This window comes from Myotis myotis, unplaced genomic scaffold, assembly GCF_014108235.1.
Source record: "Myotis myotis isolate mMyoMyo1 unplaced genomic scaffold, mMyoMyo1.p scaffold_m19_p_20, whole genome shotgun sequence".
NCBI lineage: Eukaryota > Metazoa > Chordata > Mammalia > Chiroptera > Vespertilionidae > Myotis > Myotis myotis.
The window spans coordinates 13775771-13799881 of record NW_023416325.1 but is presented as its reverse complement, the minus strand read 5'-3'; the positions used below and the strand labels follow the sequence as shown (position 1 = coordinate 13799881).

Genomic DNA, 24111 nt, shown 5'->3' with positions numbered 1-24111 from the left:
ACACAAAGATTGGTGACTGCTCACTCTACGACACGCTGGTGTTTGGTGCCATCACAACAGCAAGTGGAATCCCTTGACCACAGCAAAGCAAACACAGAAGCATGAACACAAAATGGAGAAGGATAACATGCTGCGGGACAGTTTTACACGGTTTCTCCAAAAAGAGGGCTCTGGGACCCGAATTCTGAGGAGGCTGAAGACTTTCTTTAGAAAATGGGTTTGAATAAGTGTTAAAAGCATAAATGTCCAGTGGAGACACTTAGCAAGTTCTAGTCCATGTACCTGACTCAGAGCCCAAACAGCCTAGAGACAAGTGAGGCAGGAGTCAAGGGAGTGGGCACGAAGGGTCTTCACAGGAAGATTCTGTTACCTCTGCTGTATGGCTAAAATTTTTCATAATCGAATGCTGTAAAAAATGTCACTCTCCTTCAAGTTACAATAAAATATAACCTCAAAGATAATGATTCTGATCACCCACAGGCTTCTGAGTTCATCTCATCCTTAGGTGCCACCTACCCCTAACGGCTGCCCCAGGGGGAAAGATATCAGCTGTGATGGGAGATCCAGTGCTGAATAAGAACCACATAACTATGTATATAGAAGTGGAAGAAAAGAATGCATCTGACAAACGATGGAACTTACATAAATTTTTTTAAGTCAGACTTATGAGAGAAATCCTAGGAAGAAGAAGTTACCAGCAGTTGCCAACCTTTCGGACCTCACGGACCACCAGTGGTCCGCAGACCACCGGTTGGCGACCGCTGCTTTCAAGAGTGATTACGATGACTAAGCAATAATCTCTGAAGGAAAATTGAAAGAAAAAGAACAGTTTCAAAGTGAAGACATTTCCCCAGCTGCTCTACAACATGAATGTCTTGCTGAGCAGCTACGTTTTTATATTAAGGTCATTCTTACACTGATAAAAAGACAACATTTTGCTTTTCATGGATATTAAAGATCCTTTGTCTTTTACTGGCTCAAATGATTTGAAACACTGTTTATATAATTCTGCAAAGTTAATAAAACAATCGTTAAAGTGAAAATTACATTTTCAATCTTTTTACCAGTTAAGGTAAAACACTTGATAAACTTATGAAAGTACAATGTTTCAAGCAAATAACAGTGTGATCTGACTTGGTAGAGTCAAATAAGTTCACTGTGTTATAGCCCAGTGTTTTAAATTCTGGCAATAATTTAAAATGAAAAACAATAAACAATACCCTTTGTGGACCAAGCAAAATCCATCTAAGGGAGAAATATGGATAAAATCTGGTGAACTGTATCGATATCCTGGTTGTGATATTATACTGTAGTTTTGAAAACTGTTCCCATTAGGGAAACTGGTGTACAAGAAATTTCTCTGTATTCTTTCTTATAACCTCATGTGAATTTATAATGATCTAAGTAAGGTTTTCAAATAAGCAAGCAAAGAAACAAGGAACCAGATCCAATTTGAGAGGTTTTGCTTTTGGATCAGGGACCAGTAAACCAAGTCTGTGGACCAAGTCTGGCCTGCAACTCCCAAGTTTAACAGTAGCAGGAGGGGAGGGAGGGAGGAAGAAAAGCACAAAGCAGAGACCATATATGGCCTACAAAACGTGCAATATTACTACCTGCCCCTTTACAAAAGGCAAGCAGGACTCCTGCTTTAAACGGAGTCTGTGTCTGGGTATCACAGACACTCCGCTGCACACAGTTACATCTTGAACCAGGCCATTACTGACAGTCACTCCATAAACATCTATATACATAAAAGGCTAAGCAACCAACCAATAAGTATGACACACACTGACCACCAGGGGGCAGACACTCAACACAGGAGCTGCCAAGGAACCCCACCCATGCATGAATTCGTGCACTGGACCTCTAGTATTTTTTTTATGTATGTATGTATGTATGTATGTATGTATGTATGTTTTATTTATTTATTTATTTATTTATTGATTGATTGATTGATTGATTGATTGGGGGGGGGGGAAGAAAGATAGATAATTCAAGAGAAGGTAAGTATTAGAAACAGGCAAAATCTGCCCTGGCCTAGGGTAGCTCAGTTGGTTAGTGTCATTGGGAGTTCGATCCCTACTCAGGGCATATACAAGAATCAACCAATGAATGCATAAACAAGTGGAACAGCAAGTCGATGTCTCTCTCACTCTCAAAATCAATAAAATAAAATAAATTTAAAAATTTATTAATTTATTAATAACATCTTTTCAATATAGTAAATAAAGTTGTACACAAATGGAAAAACCCACAATTACAGTGATAAATTATGAAACCACAGAAAGCTAAATAAAACTGGAAAATATGCTCAAAGCCAAGATGAGAATCACAATGCTGGCAATGAAAACACATATCTGGCCGAAACCGGTTTGGCTCAGTGGATAGAGCGTCGGCCTGCGGACTGAAAGGTCCCAGGTTCGATTCCGGTCAAGGGCATGTACCTGGGTTGCGGGCACATCCCCAGTAGGAGATGTGCAGGAGGCGGCTGATCGATGTTTCTCACTCTCTATCTCTCTCCCTTCCTCTCTGTAAAAGATCAATAAAATATATTAAAAAAAAAAAAAAAAAAAAAGAAAACACATATCTGGATAGTTCGCATCTAAAGGAAATGAGTCTTGCCCTGCCAGCATGGCTCAGTGTTTGAATATCGATCCATGAACCAGGAAGTTTGATTCCTGGTCGGGGCACATACCCAGTTTGCGGGCTCAATCCCCAGTGTGGGGTGTGCAGGAGGCAATCAATGATTCTCATCACTGATGTTTCAATCTCTCTCACCTTTCCTTTCTGAAATCAAAATAAACAAGTCTTACCTGCAGTGACAAGTAAAAGCCATCATCTGGTCCTGTCAGCTCAGCCCAAATCTTGGTAGCTTCCTCCCAAGACATCCCTCTCTCTACACTAATCTATAAGAGAAACAGTAACAGTTAAATTCAATTCACTTCTGTGAGTGCCTATCACAGAAGGACAGCACACAAGTGTCACATGACTGCTAGACTTACTGTGTATAACTCTACATGACCAGAGGTTGAATATCCCGGAGTCAGAAACTTCTTAACATCACTTTTCCTCACTTTCTCATCTCCAGAACCAAGATCTTAAATAAGAAAAAAAGCAGCATATAAACGTAAAAAGAACATTTTATCAGGAATACACGTTTAAAAATTTTCCCACTGCTCTGGCTGGTATGGCTTAGTTGGTTGGGCATGGTCCTATGCACCAAAAGGTTGCCGATTTGGTTCCCAGTCAGGACACACACATGCTCGGGTTTGGGCTCGATCCCCAGTAGGGGATGTGCAGGAGGCAGCCAACGATGTTCCTCTCTCCCTCTCCTTCTCCTTCCCCCTTACCCTCTCGAAATACCAATTTTTTAAAAAAATTCCCCACTTACCTAAGATTCCCATATCATATCTTCCATTTTTTTTGGCATTTTGAACAACTGCAGTGAGTGTGTCTGCAAAATACTGAAATAACGCATTCTGTTGGTGCACCTCCATGCCCAAAATTCTATTCAGGAATTTTCCGATGTTGTTATAATCTGCAACGACAAGATTATAGGAAACAATTCAAATTTTGTTCATCTAAGCTTAGTTCAAAGTCTCACTTTCTCCTTTGGAGTTTTCGTCACACCTCCTGCACTGTTCCCAAAACAGCTATAATCAGACAATTTCTATCTCGAGCAACTAGCATGACCATAGTCCATGCTCAAAGGATGTTTGCCAAACTGAATTTTTGCATCTTCAACTTCATTTGTTAAAAGTATGAACACAATGCCCTAACCGGTTTGGCTCAATGGATAGAGCATTGGCCTACAGACTGAAGAGTCCCAGGTTCGATTCTGGTTAAGGGCATGTACCTTGGTTGCAGGCACATCCCCAGTGGGGAGTATGCAGGAGGCAGCTGAATCGATGTTTATCTCATCAATGTTTCTAACTCTCTATCCCTCTCCCTTCCTCTCTGTAAAAAAATCAATAAAATATATTAAAAAAAAAAAAATAGTATGAACACAGTTTAGCACAAAAATGTTCACTTAGCATAATAATGTGCATTCTCCAACATCAAGTCTTAGCTCGTGAAGTGTTAAGTGCTAGAAGTCAGTGAAGCTCAACTTTGGCTGCACAACTAGGATGTCTCAGAGTTTTGGCCCAGTCGGCATGGCTCAGCGGTTGAGTATCAACCTATGGACCAGGAGAGGTCACAGTTCAATTCCCAGTCAGGGCACATGCCCATGTTGCAGGCTTAATCCCTAGTGTGGGGCATGCAGCTGATCAATGATTATCTCTCATCACTGATATCTCTCTCTCTCTCTCTCTCTCTCTCTCTCTCTCTCTCTCTCCCTCCCTCCCTCCCTCCCTCCCTCCCTCCCTCTCTCCCTCCTCCCCTCCCTCTCTGAAGTCAATAAAACACACATTTTTATAAAAAAAAGAATGTCTCAGAGCTTTGGAAGGTAACCATGCCTGAGCTCTAGCCCTGACTTCAGTATTTTTTAAGAGCTTGGCAGCTGATCATACGTGCAACCTGGGATGAGAACTGCTGCTACTGAGACAGAACAGAGGTTGAACCTCTTTTGAATAACCAGAGGAGAACGAAACCACCCGGAGTGCTTTGTGAGCACTCAGTAACGAGGGATTGAAAGTTACGAACTTGAGCCTTCCCCTTCAAGTTGATAAACGCATAAATAACAAAATGGGCTTTACTAACACAGCAACAGCTACGTGTATATACAAAACTAATAGCAGTACCTTTATCTAGAGTTAGAATTCCTGAGCGGTCTTCTACATTTATCAGGCCAACCCCTATCAGTCCTTGCCGAACATCTGTAAGAAAATAAATTAATAATAAAAAACCTCAAAACCCAAATGAACTGTCACCTGACTAATCAAAGTAGATCAAGTTCTAGCACTAAGACACAGCCTATGCTTCTTCCACAGCTCCTGTTAGCCAAATTAAATGGAATCGACAGGCCCCAAAGGTCTTTAGAAACTCAGAACTCCTACAATACTCAAGCCTCACAGTCTAGTTTAATATTTCATTAAAATATCTTATGGCCTTGGCCAGGTTGGTTAGAGCATCATACTGATACACCAGGGTTGCTGAGTCAATCCCTGGTCAGGGCACATATATACAAGAGTCAACCAATGAATGCATAAATAAGTGGAACAAATCGATGTTTTTCTCTCTCTAAAATAAATTTTTAAAAAATCTTATCTTTCCAACAGTAATCTTTGGCAGTGTCACCTATAGAATTTGCAACAAAAAAAACATCTATAATAGTAAGCATGTTCTGAATTTTGTTACTAAGAGAGCAGTTTATGGAGCTTTAAAAAATACTGGTGTCTTATAGAATAAGGAAGTGAGGGGAAAAGGTCAACAGGAAGCATGATGACATGGTTTACGCACTTTCATTTGCATGCTCAAAATTGTCTAGATTCTGCGGATGACAACTGTGTAGACAAAGATCTCTACTGCAAAAAATGCCTCCTTTGGGAACCCATCCGATACCCATAAATTACCTGTATAGGGTGGGGCAAAAGTAGGTTTACAAGAGTAGGTTTCATATGGAAAATCATATTAAACAATATAAAAATTAAGTACTCACAACTGTAAACCTACTTTTGCCGCACCCTGCACACAAGGATATAATCTCAGCACTGTCTGTACTGGCAAAAACAGGAAAGCCCACTGAATTCCAGTTATGGAATAACTGGAGAAACTTACATAAGCTAGCCGCAGAACACAATGCAGTTACAAAAAAAAGTATTAGTGCTATAGCTACTGGCTTGTAAGAGATGTCAGTAAGGTATTAAGTGAAAAGTACTTTGTAAAAATAGTGTTAATTGCATTTAAAAGGTAAGACGTGTTTAGGAGAAAATATGCTGGAAGGCTGTCACTGTTCAGATTGTCAATATCTGCAACCTTGGTATGTGGAAATGAAGGTGGCAGGTAAGGACAAGGCTGACTCTTCACCATACACTTTAGGTTTCTTTCATTACTTACGATGATTAAGTAACATGTAATCTCAAAGAGAAGGGGAGAGGGAGAGAGACGACAAAAAACAAGACGAAGGCTTTAGCTGTTAAATGCCGTTGGTGATCATAAAGACCCTGCCTAACACATCAACATGGACTGCTACCAACACCAAACACTGGCTCAACTGGAAAGGCCCTTCTAGTGAAAAATGCTAGCTCTACAATGATACGTCAAGTATCTTACACCTACTTCTTACATCTATTTTCCAAAATATGTTCACAGTTTCCTGAGCTACTAAAACCAACTGAACTACTTACATTTATCAGGTAGAGTCTATACTACAGATCTGCGAGATTGGTCTAAGAACTTCCTTAACACTACCTAGAATTTTCTTTTAATACTAGAGGCCTGGTGCATAACATTCGTGCACTTGGGGCAGGGTGTGTGTGTGTGTGTGTGTGTGTGTGTGTGTCCCTCAGCCCGGCCTGCACCCTCTCACAGCCTGGGACCCCTTGCTCCTTACAGCCGGCCTGCAGCAGAGGCAGGAGAGGCCACTGCGCTCGCCAGCTGTGAGCCCAGGTTCTGACTGAGATCTCCCGCTATGGGAGCACACCGACTACCAGGGGGCAGCTTTTGCATTAAGCATCTGCCCCCTGGTGGTCAGTGCATGCCATAGTGGCCGGTCGTTCCGCTGTTCGGTAGATTTGCATATTAGCCTTTTATTATATAGGATGGAAATTTCCAAACACATACAAATGTAAAGAAAATGCTGTGAACCACACACATTCTCATTACCCCATTTTAACAACTGTTAGCACATGGCCAATTTTATCTATGCCCCCCACCAATCTCCACAGATTATTAACCAAGGTACTTTAACTTTCAAATTTCATTTTAAAAGCTACTGGACATAGTAATTTTAAATGTACCTAACAAACCATTTTCCTCCATGAATCTAGTAGTAACACGCTGTACACCATCAAGAGCAAAAGCATCTTCATTTGAATGAACTTAATAAATCAACTGCTTATTACAATTGATCAACTTAGGTGTCTAATAACTTTCAATTTCTAAGTTTTTTGTTTTGTTTTGTTTTGTTTTGTTTTTTTAAATATGGAACACTTCACAAATTTGCATGTCACCCTTGCACAGGGGCCATGCTAATCTTCTCTGTATCGTTCCAATTTTAGTATGTGTGCTGCCGAAGCGAGCACCAATTTCTAAGTTTTATAAAACGTAAAAACGCTGCACATTAGAACAGGTCTGTGTACCTCCTTATCAATACTCATTTTCCTTTGTTATGATTATTCTTAAAAGTTACCTTTAGAAAAAAAAAAAAAAAGTTACCTTTAGCCCTAACTGGTTTGGCTCAATGGATAGAGCGTCGGCCTGCGGACTCAAGGGTCCCAGGTTCGATTCCCGTCAAGGGCATGTACCTTGGTTGCGGGCACATACCCAGTAGGGATTGTGCAGGAGGCAGCTGATCGGTGTTTCTCTCTCATCGATGTTTCTAACTCTCTATCCCTCCCCCTTCCTCTCTGTAAAAAAATCAATAAAACATTAAAAAAAAAAAAGTTACCTTTAAAGAATTCTCCAGGGTAATCTGGAGGCGGTGATACCATAGGAGAATCTAGGTTTACAATGGACTTCATGACAATTTCTAATGCATTTCTTCCATACTGCAATAAAACAAACAAACAAACAAACCAGTTTTAACATTTGGGTACTCTTCAATCGCATGACCAAGTCAATACTATAAATTATAATTGTATCACAGAATCAAAAACAGTAGGAACAAATTATCTTTGTACATATTCTGTACTGCCTAATGCCTACTTCACACCTCTGCACATAGCAGACATTCAATCAAGAACTTCTGGGAACTCATACCTCATTCATTCACAAACATGTGTTATATTCCTACTTCCAATAGGAATAAAAAGATAACTATATTGCAGAGCTGATCACTGAAGATCTCACCGACAAGTGTGAAATCTTGTCTTTCTGTCTATGGGAAACCATGATTTTACAGCAAAACCCGTAGAGGTGGCATTGCTAGGTTTTCAACAGCCCCCACTTCCACGAACCAGCACACTACTGCAAGCATCAGAGATGGAAATCTGAAATGTACCTTATTGTCAAAGTTGAACCTGCTCAAATCTCTGGATTCGGTTGCTCTTCTGTCACCATGTGTAAGTGCCCCCTATCAAAGCATAAAATTTCCAATCAGACAGGTAATGTACACCAGCCTTTACACACATCTATACAACTCCAAAACTTACCAAACTCTCAAGTCTTTTAGCAACAATAGATGCAAATCTTTGTTCTCCCGCCAATTCAGAAATTAGAAAGACATATTCAGGAGCTGTAACTTGGTTTGATCTATGAGTTCGTCCTGTAACCACATTAAAAAGAAATCAGAGTGTGTTCACTAGAAACAGATAATTCTGAGATCTATTCCTAACATTTAACACTAAGGTGGGATCCAGAAACCCTGAAACAAGAGGAAAAATATAAAACTGTTAAATGCTAAATGTATTACTACTGCTGCCCCAGTTTGGTTAACCACAATGTTGCCGATGCACAGCTGCTATGGATTCTGCCCAAATTCTTTTTTTTTTTTTTTTAAATATATTTTATTGATTTTTTACAGAGAGGAAGGGAGAGAGATAGAGAGTTAGAAACATCGATGAGAGAGAAACATCGATTAGCTGCCTCCTGCACATCTCCTACTGGGGATGTGCCCGCAACCCAGGTACATGCCCTTGACCGGATTCAAACCTGGGACCTTTCAGTCCGCAGGCTGACGCTCTATCCACTGAGCCAAACCGGTTTCGGCCCAAATTCTTGTTTATAATCACCGGGCCCCAGGGACGTGAAGATGGAAGGAGGGGAGGAGCGATGCGCCCCGGGTGAAGGCTGTAGGGTTGAAAAGGACGTGAGCAGCAGCTGCTGACAGGCCCTGATCAACCCAAGGGTCTGTAATGAAGACACTCCTGACAAGCCCTGTTCTGGGACAGCATGCCACAAACCCCATGAAGTCCCACTGCAGATCTTTTACATCTTTTAAAACAGGCATGAAAGAAAAAATACTAAATAAGTAAAACAGGTATGAATTCATAATGCACTCCCTATTTTAAGGTACATGCTACACACAACACCTCCAAAATCTACATGTATGTGGAGTTTAAGATGTCTGACAATAAATACAGACTGACGTGTACACATTTCCCCAGTGGATCTGCCGTCTGCTGAGTGACATGCACGCGGGACCTTACCAAACTGCTGAATGGCTCTGTCCGCACTCCAGGGCAGCTCCAAAGTCATGTGCACTCGCCGTCGTTGATTCTTGGCTCTCCGATCTGCTTGTAATGAAATACCTGAGCTGGCAGCTTCCGAGATGATAGCAATATTCTGTATCAAATGTAAGAGAAAAAAAGGTAATCTTTGCACAAAGACAAGCAGGGAAGTGTAAATAAAGTCCTTAGGTAGATTACTGGGGATCCATCAATACCCACTCTCCTCTTCCTAAATTAGAGAACCCCCAATCTTAGCTGGGTTCATGGCGGCCCAGAATGATTACATTTCCCAGTCTCTCTTGAAGCTAAGTGTGGTAGGTAGTAGTAATGTGAACAAGGTCCAGAAAATGTCCTTAAAGTTGAGAACATGCCAGTGTGGCTCAGTGGTTGATCAACGACCTATGAACCAGGAGGTCACAGTTCAATTCCCGGTCAGGGCACATGCCCAGGTTGTGGGCTTGATCCCCAATAGGGGGCATATAGGAGGCAGCCCTTCGATGATTCCTTATCATTGATGTTTCTATTTCTCTCCCTCTCCCTTCCTCTCTGAAATCAATTTAAAAATATTTAAAAAATATATATAAAACATGTGAATGTTCATTAATTGTGTGCAATTACTAAAAAATATAGGAAAAAAACATTAAACAGGGACAATTCATATTAAAAGAAAAAAACCTTCTAAAGATTAATCTAAATGTCTAACTATATGGACAGTATTCTTGTCACTGAAAAGCATCCCACAAAAGAAAGGAAAGAAAGCATCCCAGAAAAACATACCTTATCTCCATCCATAAACCTTTGTTTTTCTGTGATATTTAATATTTCCACAGGGACATCAAGTTCAGATCTTGATTCATAAGATATGCTTCCATCATCATTGCTTACGACCCTCCCCTTGCGGCCCGTCATCTGCAAAGCCAAACAAACCGTGCCACTTACAAACTGCCACTTACAATTAAGGTGCCTGATTCAGACCCAGGACTCCTTCACTGGAGAAACCTGGTGCGAGGCAAAAGGGATGATGAGCCTACATGTATTGCACGGCCTGTGCTGCACCAGGCGCTGTGGGAGAAACATTGCAACATAGCCCCTGGTTTTGAAAAGTTCAGATTCCAGTGGAGAGAACAGGCATGTGGCAATGATCAGAGGCTGCCTTCGGCGCCTCGACAGAGTTGAGTGTCTCAGGGCAGACACGCAGACACTACGAGCTTGGGATGAGGACAGAGTAAGAACAAGGGCCCTAAGATCTGAGAGGAAACTAGACCGATCATACGATGATACCCAAAATATCACTCATTCTACGGGGTTTTAAAGGCGGCAAAAAATTACCAAGGAGAGACACAGCCCTGCTCAAATCCTATATACCTCAGCAACATTCTCAGGGCCGCCAAGTTCATCAATCAGCTCATCCAGGGTATTAGGAGGGAGGTCTTCAGCTAATTTTTCTAGTTTATCAAGTAGGTCTTTCTTCATTTGCTGGGCCCTTTCCACGGCATCCTGACTTGTTATAAGGCTGCTGTTGCTGTTGGTGTTGCTGTTAGCTAGATAAAGTACATTTGTTAAAAATCAGTACAGAGTTTAAATATTTGTTTTGTTTAAATTAAAAGTACATTTCACAAAGCAAGCTTTCACATGGATACCTGGTGCACTGTTAGGAGCAGGTGAAATAACTGGTGTGGATGAAAAACTAGGTCGTTTTGATCCAAGACCTGATGCTAATAAGGCACTTTGAATAGAATCTGGATCTATACTTTTCTTTCTTTTTTTATCTTTGTTTTTCTTGTGGTCTTTTCTGATTAACCAAGGATCTGAAAGAAAAGATAGGTGTCAAATCATTTGTTAAAACAAGTGGAAATCTTCAAAGGACAGGACCATTGAGCTTTTTTGTACTATTAACTGATAACTTGTAAACGGTTGCCAACTACAGTGTCCAGTACATCCACACACAAGTCCATGGTTTGAGGTTAAAATAACTGCACAAAACTGAGATCAGCTCACATAAGTGAGCCTACCCTCCAGAAGACAGTCTAGGAGCTCTCCACCAAGCAAAGACTAGAATCTGTGTCTTGTGTTTACTTCACAGAGGATAAAAGGTGTTACTACAATATCCCACGTCAAATAACCAAAAATAATGACCCCTCAGCTTCCATTTAACACACTGACGAACTCACCATCCTCATCGTCCTCACTGGACTCATCTCTAAACGGGTTGAAGTCGTCATCATCTCCAGAACTCAGGTTCTTGGAGCTCGCATAGTCACTCTCCTCATTATCAGAGGCATCGGATTCGCTCCCACTGTCGTCAGAGCTGCTCCCAGTGAGGCCACCCACTTTCCGTGCTTTTTTGGCTTCTCGAGTTATTTCTTCACCTACCCTCAAACCGCGGAAAAGACAGTCAGCCAAACACACTGTTCTCAAAATCCAGGAAATCACATTTGATCATGAGTTAATTCGAATGAGACCGGTAGAAGGGGAGCATTTACGTAAATATGTAAGAACAAATAAAATTTACAAAAAAGCGCTAACCTTTTGGACTAACATAGAAATTAGGTTATGTTCAATTATGTATCTAATTTATTCTTAAGAAAAAATTAGATACATAATTAAAAACTCAAGACTGCCTTCAAGGGCCCAAGTTTCAAATAAAATCAGAACAGAGATAAAACAGAATCTCTGGCGCTGTCACAATTTGTTTATCAGGTTGAGAGAAGATGCCTAAATAATCAGTTTTACAGAATACTTAAAAAAAATATTAAAGCCCTAGCCGGTTTGGCTCAATGGATAGAGTGTCGGCCTGCGGACTGAAGAATCACAGGTTCAATTCCGGTCAAGGGCACATGCTTGGGTTGCGGGTTCGATCCCTTGTAGGGGGGTGTGTGGGAGGCAGCCGATCGGTGATTTTCTATTATGACTGATGTTTCTCTCTCTCCCTCCCTCACTCTTCCTCTCTGAAATCAATAAAGATATATTAAAAAAAATAAATAAAGACGTGCTGGAATACAGCAGACCATAGACAGCATGGGTTTGAACTGCGTAAGTCCACTTACGTGCTGATTTTTTTCAATAAGTACAAAAGTGTCATTTTTACAATCTTATGATTTTAATAACATTTTCTTTTCTCTTAGTTTATTAGAAGGATACAGTATATAATGCACAGAATATAACACAAAAAATATATGTTAACTGACAGTCTATATCGGTAAGGCTTACAGTCAACAACAGGCTGTTAGTAGTTAAGTTTTGGGGGAATCAAAAGTTGCACTCCCCCAAAACTTGGGAGTTGCTGCTAACTCCCGTGTTGTTCAAGGTTCAACTGTACAAACAATTGATATAACTGTACTTAAGCCACAGAAGGTGCTGATTTGAATTATGTTACTGAATATTCAGAAAAGATATCTGAAACAGCATTACTTTTCATGCCATGACACTAAGTTAATAAAAACACTGCCAATTATACTATAATAACCAAGCCACTTTCAGGCATATTAGAAAATGTATTTCTTAGAATGAATGAAACAAGTTAAGTGTCAGGCCTTGTGTTTAGAGTTCACAGCATCAGGTTTCACAGTAAGTTATCATCACCCTTTAGAAAGAGCCTGAGAAGGCAACTTCTCAAACAACTTAGCATCTTAACACAAACCCATGTTTCTATTACTAGAAAATGTCTACCAAACATTGGCTCATGTATTTCAATAATGAAATAATAAACAGAAGCCTCTTTAAATAAGACTATAAATACACAAATGTGCAGTTTTGACAACATAAAGGCCTAGATTCTGCTTCCCATGTATCACCTACTAGCTGTTGTGAACCTGGGAAAACTCCTTAACCTCTTAGTCTTCCTGTACCTTAATTTCCTGTCTACAAAACTGAAAACCTAAGGCCTGCTTTCATATGGATGCCAGTGCTTAACACCATGCTAGCACTATTTTTAAAAAAAATATTTTTATTGATTTCAGAGAGGAAGGGAGTTAAAGAGATAGAAACATCAATGATGAGAGAGAATCACTGATCGGCTGCCTCCTGCATGCCCCACACCGGGGATCAAGCCCACAACCCGGGCATGTGCCCTGACCGGCAATCGAACCGTGACCTCCTGGTTCATAGATCAATGCTCAACCACTGAGCCTCGCTAGCCGGGCCATGACAGCACTATTCAAACGGTTCAAGCCATGATTTAAAAAGGGTTTCTTGTGTACTGGAAACTACATGAGCAACACTGAAAATATGCAGCCAATTGCTGATTCAATGAAAGTAGTTAATTCCCAAATTATATCTGCTTCAAATCTATACTATTTTCAACAACATTAAACACACACACACACACCTTTCCGCTTCTTTATTTTATTTTCTTTACAAGGACTGTCTCTTGGTGAACTGTTGTTACTTGGAGCTGTCAAATCGATTCCCAGCAAACTATAAAGCTTTTTCCTGTCTGGAGCAGGGAAGTGCTTTTCAATGAGTGACTGCAACACACCTCTGTAGGAGAGATAAAAAGTGACAATGAGCGGTTCCGGTTTTTTTGTTTTGTTTTTTTATTGATAATTAATATACTTTGTTCAAGCTTACAAAATACTGATAATCCAGCTCAAATGAATTTAAATATTCTAGGCCAAGGCTGTCCAATTGCAATATAATGCAAGCAGAGCCAAATACTTAATTTTTACCTTCCAATAGCTACATTAAAAAGTAAAAGAAAACGTAAAATTTTAACAATATATTTTACTTAACTCATTATATCACTTCAACATGTAATCAGTTAACTATTTTATGTTATTTTATCTGAACTCTTTGAAACTTGGTGTGTATTTTATACTTACAGCACAACTTAATTTGGACTAGCCAAGTCACCTGCTCAATATCCACACATGACTAATGACTATCATTTTAGAAAGGGCAGTACTAGGCACACAAGTTCAGAAAAATACAGATTAACAGGGGCATGTTTTGCTTTTAAAAGTGGTTTTTGTTTATATCTACTTTAAAAAGAGCCATTTGAATGTATCCTCTAAAGCAGGAGATAGTATGGTGGCAAGTCATTTTGCTAATTTTACTACCATAGTAGGAACTGGCAGGTTAGGCAAACAAACTGAAATACAACGCCAAAACATTTTTGTAAAACTCTTTTTCAATCTCATGACTATTTGCAATTGTTAGAGCTTCCTAAATTGGGACAAACTATACTTATTGCTTATATACTTATTGAAACTGCAATTCGAAATACACAAATGCGAAAGTAAAACAGAAACTAGACCCAGCTGTCACATTTCCAAGAGGTACAAAACAAAAATCAAGCCCTTTCAGTAATCATCCAAACACTTGGAATAATACTGTCAAAATGCTTAACATTTCAGCATTTCTGTTGTTTTCCAAAAGATATAGTGTATGGATCCACACAGAATTGCAAAAACTAAGATCAGAAAAACTTTAAAAGATGATATAGGTGAACCAAAAATTTTAGCTCCAGGAAATGCCAACATTTAAGTTAATCTAAGTCAGTGATTTTCAACCAGTGTGCCGCAATAATTTTTAAAATATCCAATACCAATTTTTAAAACTTGGGGGCACTGACCCCTTTTCCTTTAGATTGTCAAATAAAAAAATGACAACAGCCAACACAACAATAGCCCTCCAGTATGAATCTATCAAAATTAAACCTTTTCTTTTTTTTGGTCAGATTGGCAGAAAATATATTTTTTGGTATGCCATAGAATTTTCATTAGTTTATGTGTGACATGAGATGAAAAAGGTTGAAAATCAGTGACCTAAGTAAAAACTCAAAACTAAAAACATTACTTGGCCGTTGAAACAAAATCATTCAGCTCTCCCCCGCCCTCTTCCAAGGCTTCTAATGTTCTGGCTTCTCCTGTAGACTGCAGGCCAATTACAACACACTGAGAAACAGAAAATATAGTGATTATAAAGAAAACATGCAGCACATGGCTTTAAAAGATATTTTACATACTTAGTAAAATAAAAGATTTCAAACAAGAATGACCATTATTGTACACATGTGCTCATTTATTTAGTCTACATGTATTTGAGAGATGCTACGTATAAGAACTTAGCTAGGAAATAGCATACAGCAGTGGACACGCTGGAAGCCCCGCCCCAGATTTCTTTGTGCTTTAAGTAGAGATATATTCATCAAGAAGAAAAAAACCCTTAATAAATATATATCCACATGTTATCAGCAGTTATATCAACAGATGGCCAAATTATAGTGATGGTTATTTCTTTACATTTTTTGAGCTATCTAAATTCTTTATAACCACACGTTGCTATTGTTATTTTAAAACCTGTATTTTTCAGTCTTAACTGTATTAATACTTTTACTACTATCCTTTAAAAAGAGCAGGCTTTACAAGTAGGAAATCTCAACACCCAAAAGGTTTAAAAAAAAAAAACGAAACACATTTCCAAAGAAGAAATCTCTTAATATGTTTGCCAACTTACTTTTCCATTCTTAATTTCCTCTCGAGCCAGCTGCACAACTCTCTTGACTTTGGATGCTATGCACAAGTATTTGAAAAACCTCTGGTGAGCAGACCAGAACTGACCCCACATGGACTTCTTCATCCGCTGCTCAGCATCAATCAGATCCGCAGCTTGCTGAAAACGTTCTCTTGCAATGACCCACTGAAGATGCACAACCAACATTTTAAGTATTTCAACTTTGAGTACAGATTATTTTAAAATAATTGGTTCAATCAAAATAATGCTAAGGGCAAGATCATTTAACATTAATTTAATGAAGAATATTCAGTAATTTTGGGATCTCTTAAAAGGATTTTTAGGATGCTTACATAAACCTGTCCCAAAATAAAGGTATTTTAGGAAATAGTGTGATTTTTAAAACCATGCAACTTAAATAAATGGCTATTTTTAATAAATTAGGAAAGAGAAGGCTTGGAATATTAGGAAAATAAGAACCTGATGATTTGTGTGTTTTCTGGGAGAAATATACTCTCATGGGCTCACCCACATTACACTGAACAAAACTAACAGAAACATTAGCAGGTGCATTAAAAATACTAGGAATTAAGGGAATAAATCTTACCAGCTTGACTGCTTTGTTGTACATTTTTACATAGCTCTGAGAAAGAAGAACTTCCTCAATTTTGAAGGTCACTCCAGTAAAGCTCAGCTGTCGAGCAATGTACATTCCTCTAAGCTTCATATCCATAGCAACTATTTCCATGGCACCAACACCTCTGAATAAAATTAAAACACACAGTAACTATCATTAAATATAGTAGGGCTTTAACATATGGGAGAGAGGTTTTAGCAATACACATCTTTTAGACTGCTTCTGAGAGCAAATAGTGTACAGTAAGTTGCATTACCTCCGTTCCACTGCTTGAATAAAATCACTGAATTCTCTAAATGGAGTTCCTTCACCCCATATTCCAAGACGGTTCATATAGGCCATGTTTCGTGGTTCAGAAGCACCTGAAAAAGCAAAATAAAACATATTACAGCTGAAAAAAGACCACATCTATCTTTTAAATAAACGGCTACTCACCAGTGGCACTAGCATAAACAACTCTGGCTTTTGGCAATTTGTTCTGAAGCTCTAGGACTGCTAAGCCTGTCTTGGTTGGTTTTGAAGAACCAACAGGACATAAGTTTTTTGCTTTATGACATTCATCAAACACTATCTGTAAGGAATGAATTAAGGAATGTATCACATTAGCAGCATGTGCCTTCAATCTCCCAGGAAGTTACCTTTTATTTCCCTTTGGAAACATCTAGGATTTCTAGGGTGGTGGCCCTGGCATAAAATTCAAGATTATTAGGGGAAAGGATGTTGTTAACAAGCTCCTGGGTAATAACTTTTAAAATAACAGCTACGTGCCTATCATCCAGCTTTGTCCAATATTAACATGTTGCCCTATCTGTTCAGATTTTCTTTTTCATTATTACAAACATCAATGAAGCCCTCTATGTGCCTCTCCTTGACTTCAACGCCTCCCTCAGGTCTCAGAGGCACCCACTGAATTTGGTATTCAATTTAACTGGATACTTAATTATTAATTAGAATGAAGGAAAAGATCCATACGGCAAGTAAGTCCACCACACAGATAAATTTGTCAAATTCTGTCCATGGAAGCTCTAATAGTAACCCACTTAGTCGGCATGTGGAATACTGATGTCCCCATTTAAGACAGTGAGGGTGAGCTGTGAGCAAATCAGTCAGGAAGGCACGGAGGCACCAGTGTCACCTGTCTTCTCAGGTACTTTGACCATGTGGACATTCCATGTGGATCCTCAAAGGGAAACAGTATTCAGCATTTCCCACACCTCCAATCACTTTCTTAACAAGGGACTGCGATGCCGGCCGCCTCCACAAAGCAGAGCCAACTTTCTGACCCGCTGGACTCTGGGTAATCATTAAAGCTGATGTCCCAGCAATTTGTTTATTTAATCTCGGGATTCCTGTTTTCCAAATGTTCCTCCTTACATTAACTTTTGTGCCATTAAAAAATATGAAAATGCTTGTTGCAAAGGATACCACGCCATCAAAGTCATCGCCACACCAATGCAGAAGCTGTTTCAGCCTTGTTTTGTATTTACCGCCGGACTGACTCTCACCAATAAGGGAAGAATAGGTGGCAAAAATCACACCCTTTTTCACACTCCCATTATGTTTGGAAGAAATTTTTCCATACTTAAACTGAAAAAGAAAGAGAAGAATTTAATAAGTACACTTTTCTCTCTGAAACATGAATCCCATCCACATGTTGATAGGAATCTGGTGGTCTACGGTGGGCTTCAGGGGAGTTAAGGACTTCCTAAGAGCATACACGAAATTTCTTACACATATGAATATACATACACACACCCACACATATATTATACACAGCTTTATGCTACAAGGGCACAGTTTTCAAAGTCTCAAAAAAGTCTATCACACAAAAAAGATTATAAATCAAACTCCTACAAAAGTCACAATATTCATTCTACAAATATTTAATGTGCACTTACTACTCTATAGAAATCACTGTAATTAATGAGAAAAATACAAGAATTGCGATTAATAGTTAATGCGCCCTTCTTCAATTACACTGACTCAGAAATAAAAAAACATTTTAGGTGCCAATTACATGTTTTTGTTTTGAACAGTTAGTAGTCACTCAAGCCCTAGCACTTTACCTATCAATCCAGTCAGGAAGGCCCACCCTGAAAAGCATCGGGGAGTAGGACAACACTGAGCCCACCAGGGACTCGTGTGGCAGGGAGATTCATGTTTACATATTGTCAAAGGCCTACAGGGAGAGACGTGCAGGAATTAGGTCTGTCTACTCCACCCTGTAACTGAGCAATTGGTGCAGAGCTGGAGGACAACGAAGAGTTGCTAAAACCTAAGATTCTAATCACACTGGACTGTGCTTTAGACGCTGAGACACATTTTCTTCCACTTGAGAACTGTCTTAATATGAGCACAGGTCTGGTACACAGTCCACTGATGCACAAGGGTCTAAACCAGTCTCCAACCGCAGTAATTGCCTAAATGCTGTGATGGGCACACCATCTGCCCAGCTTTATTATACTGCACCCTTTCAGAAGTAAATTCAGCACTCACTAGGTTTCCTGTGAAATAACTCACTGAATCCTTACAACAACCCTCTGAAGAAGAAACTTATTATTCCCATTTCACATGTGAGTGAATATTTAGTGAATGACCAACTAAATAGAAAACGTCCATACCTTATTTAATGAATGGACCAAAATGTTTTTTGCTCCGATATCCCTCAAATCTCTTTCAGCATCATATTTCAAATCATTAGAAACACTGAACCTGCCACAAAAATAAATAAATAGTAAGTAAATACATACAAATTCCATTGTCCTGCCAGTTTTCAGAAATTAAAGCCAGGTCTTAACCCTTCAAAAACTATATACCTACTCATTAAATCCCTTGCCCACATGCAAAGTAACTATCCACATAGGAAAGCTTCCACAGCCAGTCTTTAGCACTTACCACAATGCGCGTTTTCTACTCAACAAATAATTTTCATAGATGATTCCTGCTATCGTCCTTCCTTTCCCTACACCAGCACCATCGCCTATTAAGAAGCCAGCACGATCTCCATTAGGTAGGAATGTTTCATGTTGCTGGGAGAAAAAAAAGCAGGTTAATTACTCCTTTTAATATTTTGGTGATCTGTCTTTCATACAGGTTTTAGGGTTACATTAACATGACCTATGTTTATATAAATGGCATACAGCTTGGCTTGGCATGGATACTTTCCTTTTATTTACTACACATTCAATCTTGCTACCCTCGCATGCACCAGGTTAACTAAAATTAACAACATAATGAGAATTCTTCCATGCCCCTTTCAACACTTACACAACTTTCAGCCACTGGAGGAAAAAGCTGCAACATCTAGCCGTATATGTATGTTCTTATCCAGTGGTTCTATGGGATAGACTCCCAGCAATGGAACTGCTTGGTCAAAGGATATATGCATTTTCAGTTTTAATACATATTCCCATTGAATTCCAAGGTAGAGCATTTGTCATTTCCACTAGCAATGCACTCCGCACACCCGTGTTAGCCATTTAATTTCCTAACACATAAAATTTCTATAAATATTGCATTCACAAGTTTTACATGCAAGGAAAACTTACCTCTGGACTGAAACAATTATATTATACAGACTAAGATTAAAGAATAAACACTGTATAAAACATTATTGCTTACCTGGGCTGCATATGTAATTGCCTCAAGCTGTAATGCTGACAACCAGCCATTGTCAATGGTTTCTTCAGAAATGGATGCTTTGTACCAAACATCGGGAGGAGTAACACTGGATAAAGAACTAGTTTCCACCACAGCATCCGGGTGACGTAGCCCAATTTTTACTAAATGAAAATTTAAAAATATTTCATTTTAACCACGCTAGGTAATAATGCTTCCATTTATATTACAAGATATTGCAGTATTTTACCTATGAGAGAAAATATAAGTAAATACTAGTAAGTAACTATGTAGAGTCACTGACTGATGACAAAGTATTATTTAAGTTTGACTGAAATGTCCAATTTATCAACTACCTATGTTTTAAATAGTGACTTGGTGATTAAAAAGACTTAGGAAAATAAACTTACTGTACACACCAGGTTCTCCAGTAGTAACAGAACATAATCCTAGATTCAGGGGTTTAAATGAATGAATCATTCACTTCAAAATCAGTGGAAAAGGTCTGCAACATAATTTTATCTTGAAAGATATTTCAAAAGAAATCCTGGCTACAAAATTAAACAACAACTAGTTTCCCAAAATGTATAAAGTGAGTATAATTTCCAATAGGAGTCAGGCCCGAGCTGGTTTGGCTCAGTGGATAGAGCGTTGGCCTGTGGGCTGAAGGGTCCCGGGTTCGATTCTGCTCAAGGGAACATACCTGGGTTTCGGGCTCAATCCCCAGTAGGGGGCAAGCAGGAGGCAGCCAATCAATGGTTCTCTCTCATCATTGATGTTTCTATCTCTCTCTCCCTCTCCCTTCCTCTCTGAAATCAATAAAAATATATTAAAGAAAAATTGGGAGTCGGCAAACTTTTTCTATAAATGGTCAAGTAGTAAATATTTTTGGCTTTGTGAGGCATCTGGTCTTTTCTACATCTACTGAACATTGCTGTTGTAGCAGGGCTAAAGCAGCTATAGCCAATAAATAACCAACGGGCTTGGCTATGTTCCAATAAACTTTATACATTTTTATTGATTTCAGAGAGGAAGGGAGGGGAGAGAGAGAGACGGGTGGGGGGAGGAGGGAGAAACATCAATGATCAGATTCACTGATCGGCTGCCTCCTGCACACCCCCTACCGGGGACCGAGCCCACCACCTGGTCAGGTTCCCTGCCGGGGAATTGAACCGTGACCTCCTGGTTCATAGATTGACGCTCAACCATGCCAGCCAAGTCAGAACTTTATTTATAAAAACGGACAATGGTACAGATTTACTTTGCTGACCTCTGGTTTAAAGGGCCATCGGTAAACTTTCAATCCTTTTGTGAAGACTATTATTGGAAAATTTCCGATACCACAATCCAAAGCTCATTTAAAAAAAAAATATGTTTTATTGACTTTTTACAGAGAGGAAGGGAGAGAGATAGAGTTAGAAACATCGATGAGAGAGAAACATCGATCAGCTGCCTCCTGCACACCTCCTACTGGGGATGTGCCCGCAACCAAGGTACATGCCCTTGACCGGAATCGAACCTGGGACCCTTGAGTCCGCAGGCCGATGCTCTATCCACTGAGCCAAACCGGTTAGGGCCAAAGCTCATTTTAGATAAGCAAAAAAATATGAGATCTTAGAACCCATACATGGTTGGTAAACAGACATTTTTAGTTTAGTGGCTTTTTATAGAAAAACAGAGTATATAAAACACAAGTAATTATTAATTTTCATGGTCATTATGGAAAAAAGACAGAAATGATGTTAATGTAAGCCAATGCATTTAAATAGCACATTTTATCTTTAAGATCCCCATGTTTTTGTTTTGTTTTGTTTTTTTGTGTTTTTTTTTTAAATATATTTTATTGATTTTTTTACAGAGAGGAAGGGAGAGAGATAGAGAGTTAGAAACATCGATGAAAGAGAAACATCGATCAGCTGCCTCCTGCACATCTCCTACTGGGGATATGCCCGCAACCCAGGTGCATGCCCTTGACCGGAATCGAACCTGGGACCTTTCAGTCCACAGGCCGACGCTCTATCCACTGAGCCAAACCGGTTTCGGCTGTTTTGTTTTTTAAATATATTTTTATTGATTTCAGAGAGGAAGGGAGAGGGAGAGAAAGATGGAAACATCAATAATGAGAGAGAATCATTGATCGGCTGCCTCCGCATGCCTCCTACTGGGGATTGAGCCTGCAACCCTGGCATGTGCCCTTGACCGGAATTGAACCAGGGACCCTTCAGGCTGCAGGCTGACACTCTATCCACTGAGCCAAACCAGCCAGGGCTGTTTTTTGTTTTAAATAAGCTCTATAAATTACACAAAGTACATATTTACATTTCTGCAATTTATTGATTTTATATTCACTGCTAACTCAAAACAATATAAACCCAAGCTTTTATTCTTTTTTAAAAAAATATCTTTATTAATTTCAGAAAGGAAGGGAGAGGGAGAGAGATAGAAACATCAATGTTGAGAGAGAGTCACTGATCGGCTGCCTCCTGCACACCCCACACAGGGGATTGAGCTCGCAACCAGGGAATGTGCCCAGATAGGGAATGGAACTGTGACCTCCTGGTTCATGGGTTGACACTCAACCACTGAGCCACGCTGGCTGGGAAAGCTTTTATTCTTGGTTTTAAAAGACTTCAACCTAAAACAAAGTTCTAACTTTGTATAGAAGAAAAAAACAACACAGTATATGTGTATATATTTTCAAACATATTCTAGTTTAAAACATTACAAAGCTGGTGCTTGTCAAATTCTTAAGTGCCCACATTGACAGACCCTAACAGATAATAATGTGTATGGGAAAGTTTTTAAGTTCAAGAGGAACATGGAAGTCTTTCATTATTTTGGCAAATCCTAAAGACATACATTTTATTGGCATATACTCTGCGTAGGTTTCTGCATGGCCCATTTCTTCTTCATCCTCTTCCTCCGGTTCATCTTCCTCTTTTACAACAGGAACCTTCTGTAACACAAAGACAGCATAAATCAATTCTAATCCGAGAGACCAGAGGCCTGGCCAACACATAAAAAATCTTCTGCAGGAATGCCCACCATCTTCAGTCCTGGAAACATGACATATCACTGCTACATTCCCTGACATCGGGATTCCTCATGGCTTCCCTGCTTCTCCAATGAGCACAGATCATCCATGACTTGCTCTCATCCCCGACACACAAAGGGGCCACCACAGGGCTTCACCTGTCTTTTATTTGTGTAGCCTTGGGCAAATTAAAATTCTAAGTCCGCCCACTCCACTTTATCTCAACTATAACAGGAATGCATACTCCGCTAAATGACCGGCTTCCTTCCGTCTCCCTCTACCTTAGCTCCCCTACCTAAATTAGAGGATAAAATGGTAATACCAAAGGGTCACAAAATCCAGGGACTACACAGATAATATTTCTAAGCCAGTAGGATATAAAATGGCAACTGCCACCAAGCTTAGGGTACAGGAGATACACAGGAGGCACAGAGACTGTGGAACCTGGGCAATGCCTGCCCAACACACAAAGTAAATGTCCACTAGTCAACTCCAGGCACATTTTACTGGGTGAGGAATGTGGGCCTAGAGTTCTCAGGTACTCCTATTTTATTAAGAGAACCTAGAAGTCAGGACTTTTATGTGTTAGCAAAACTTCAAAAATTTTCAAAAACTTATGGAGGCCAAACAAAACACAGGTATCCACTGGTTTTGGTCCATAGGCTATCAGTATGCAATCTGTTGGATGTTCCCAAACTACAACACAATATAGACTTTGGCATATTATAGGCAAACATGGGTTCACTGTGAGCCTGAGCACTAACTACATACATTTCTTGGAGAAAAATGAACTCTTAACTTTGCAGAAATCCACTTAGGTAAGCTGTTGATGCACGAGCATCAAGTCCTGGGACTGCCAGCACCTGCTCTCCAGCTGCCCGCACACAGCCCCAGGCACAGCTGCGCTGCCGTCTAATTCCTACTCCATCCCCAGTGCCATCAATCCTCTCCTACTGTTATGTGTAGTTGTCTTGTCCTGTTTTCCTTTTTCCTGTTCCCCTCATTCTTCTTAATGCCAAGTTTAGACCTTTATTACCCTTTCTGCATTACTTTCTTGCAACCTCCTTCAAGCTCTCTCTTCCCTACCCAAACTCATCCTG

The 24111-nt window shown here is 39.6% G+C and overlaps 1 protein-coding gene and 1 non-coding gene across 10 annotated transcripts in view; both read right to left on the bottom strand.

The window, feature by feature from the left end:
• The window catches only part of SBNO1 (strawberry notch homolog 1), a 53956-nt gene that overhangs the window by 12642 nt on the left and 17203 nt on the right, over nt 1–24111 (bottom strand). For 6 of the 9 annotated variants that reach the window (XM_036353240.1, XM_036353245.1, XM_036353241.1 and 3 more), the window contains 23 exons: nt 22837–22933; nt 19981–20141; nt 19255–19388; nt 18981–19071; nt 17785–17946; nt 16795–16930; nt 16616–16721; nt 16330–16483; nt 15726–15908; nt 15066–15163; nt 13597–13748; nt 11441–11638; nt 10910–11077; nt 10635–10810; nt 10047–10178; nt 9249–9384; nt 8253–8365; nt 8102–8173; nt 7550–7649; nt 4743–4817; nt 3392–3538; nt 3003–3097; nt 2814–2906 (listed from right to left, as the gene is read on the bottom strand). In XM_036353240.1, coding sequence (XP_036209133.1) covers nt 2814–2906; nt 3003–3097; nt 3392–3538; nt 4743–4817; nt 7550–7649; nt 8102–8173; nt 8253–8365; nt 9249–9384; nt 10047–10178; nt 10635–10810; nt 10910–11077; nt 11441–11638; nt 13597–13748; nt 15066–15163; nt 15726–15908; nt 16330–16483; nt 16616–16721; nt 16795–16930; nt 17785–17946; nt 18981–19071; nt 19255–19388; nt 19981–20141; nt 22837–22933 — 2979 coding nt within the window. Of the gene's footprint in view, nt 1–2813; nt 2907–3002; nt 3098–3391; nt 3539–4742; nt 4818–5599; nt 5656–7549; nt 7650–8101; nt 8174–8252; nt 8366–9248; nt 9385–10046; nt 10179–10634; nt 10811–10909; nt 11078–11440; nt 11639–13596; nt 13749–15065; nt 15164–15725; nt 15909–16329; nt 16484–16615; nt 16722–16794; nt 16931–17784; nt 17947–18980; nt 19072–19254; nt 19389–19980; nt 20142–22836; nt 22934–24111 lie in introns of those variants that run through there. The other 3 variants (XM_036353242.1, XM_036353246.1, XR_004974753.1) reach the window with 3 other exon arrangements.
• Nucleotides 7078–7184, bottom strand: LOC118678665. The gene has a single exon (XR_004974961.1). It is a non-coding gene; the product is annotated as a U6 spliceosomal RNA (small nuclear RNA).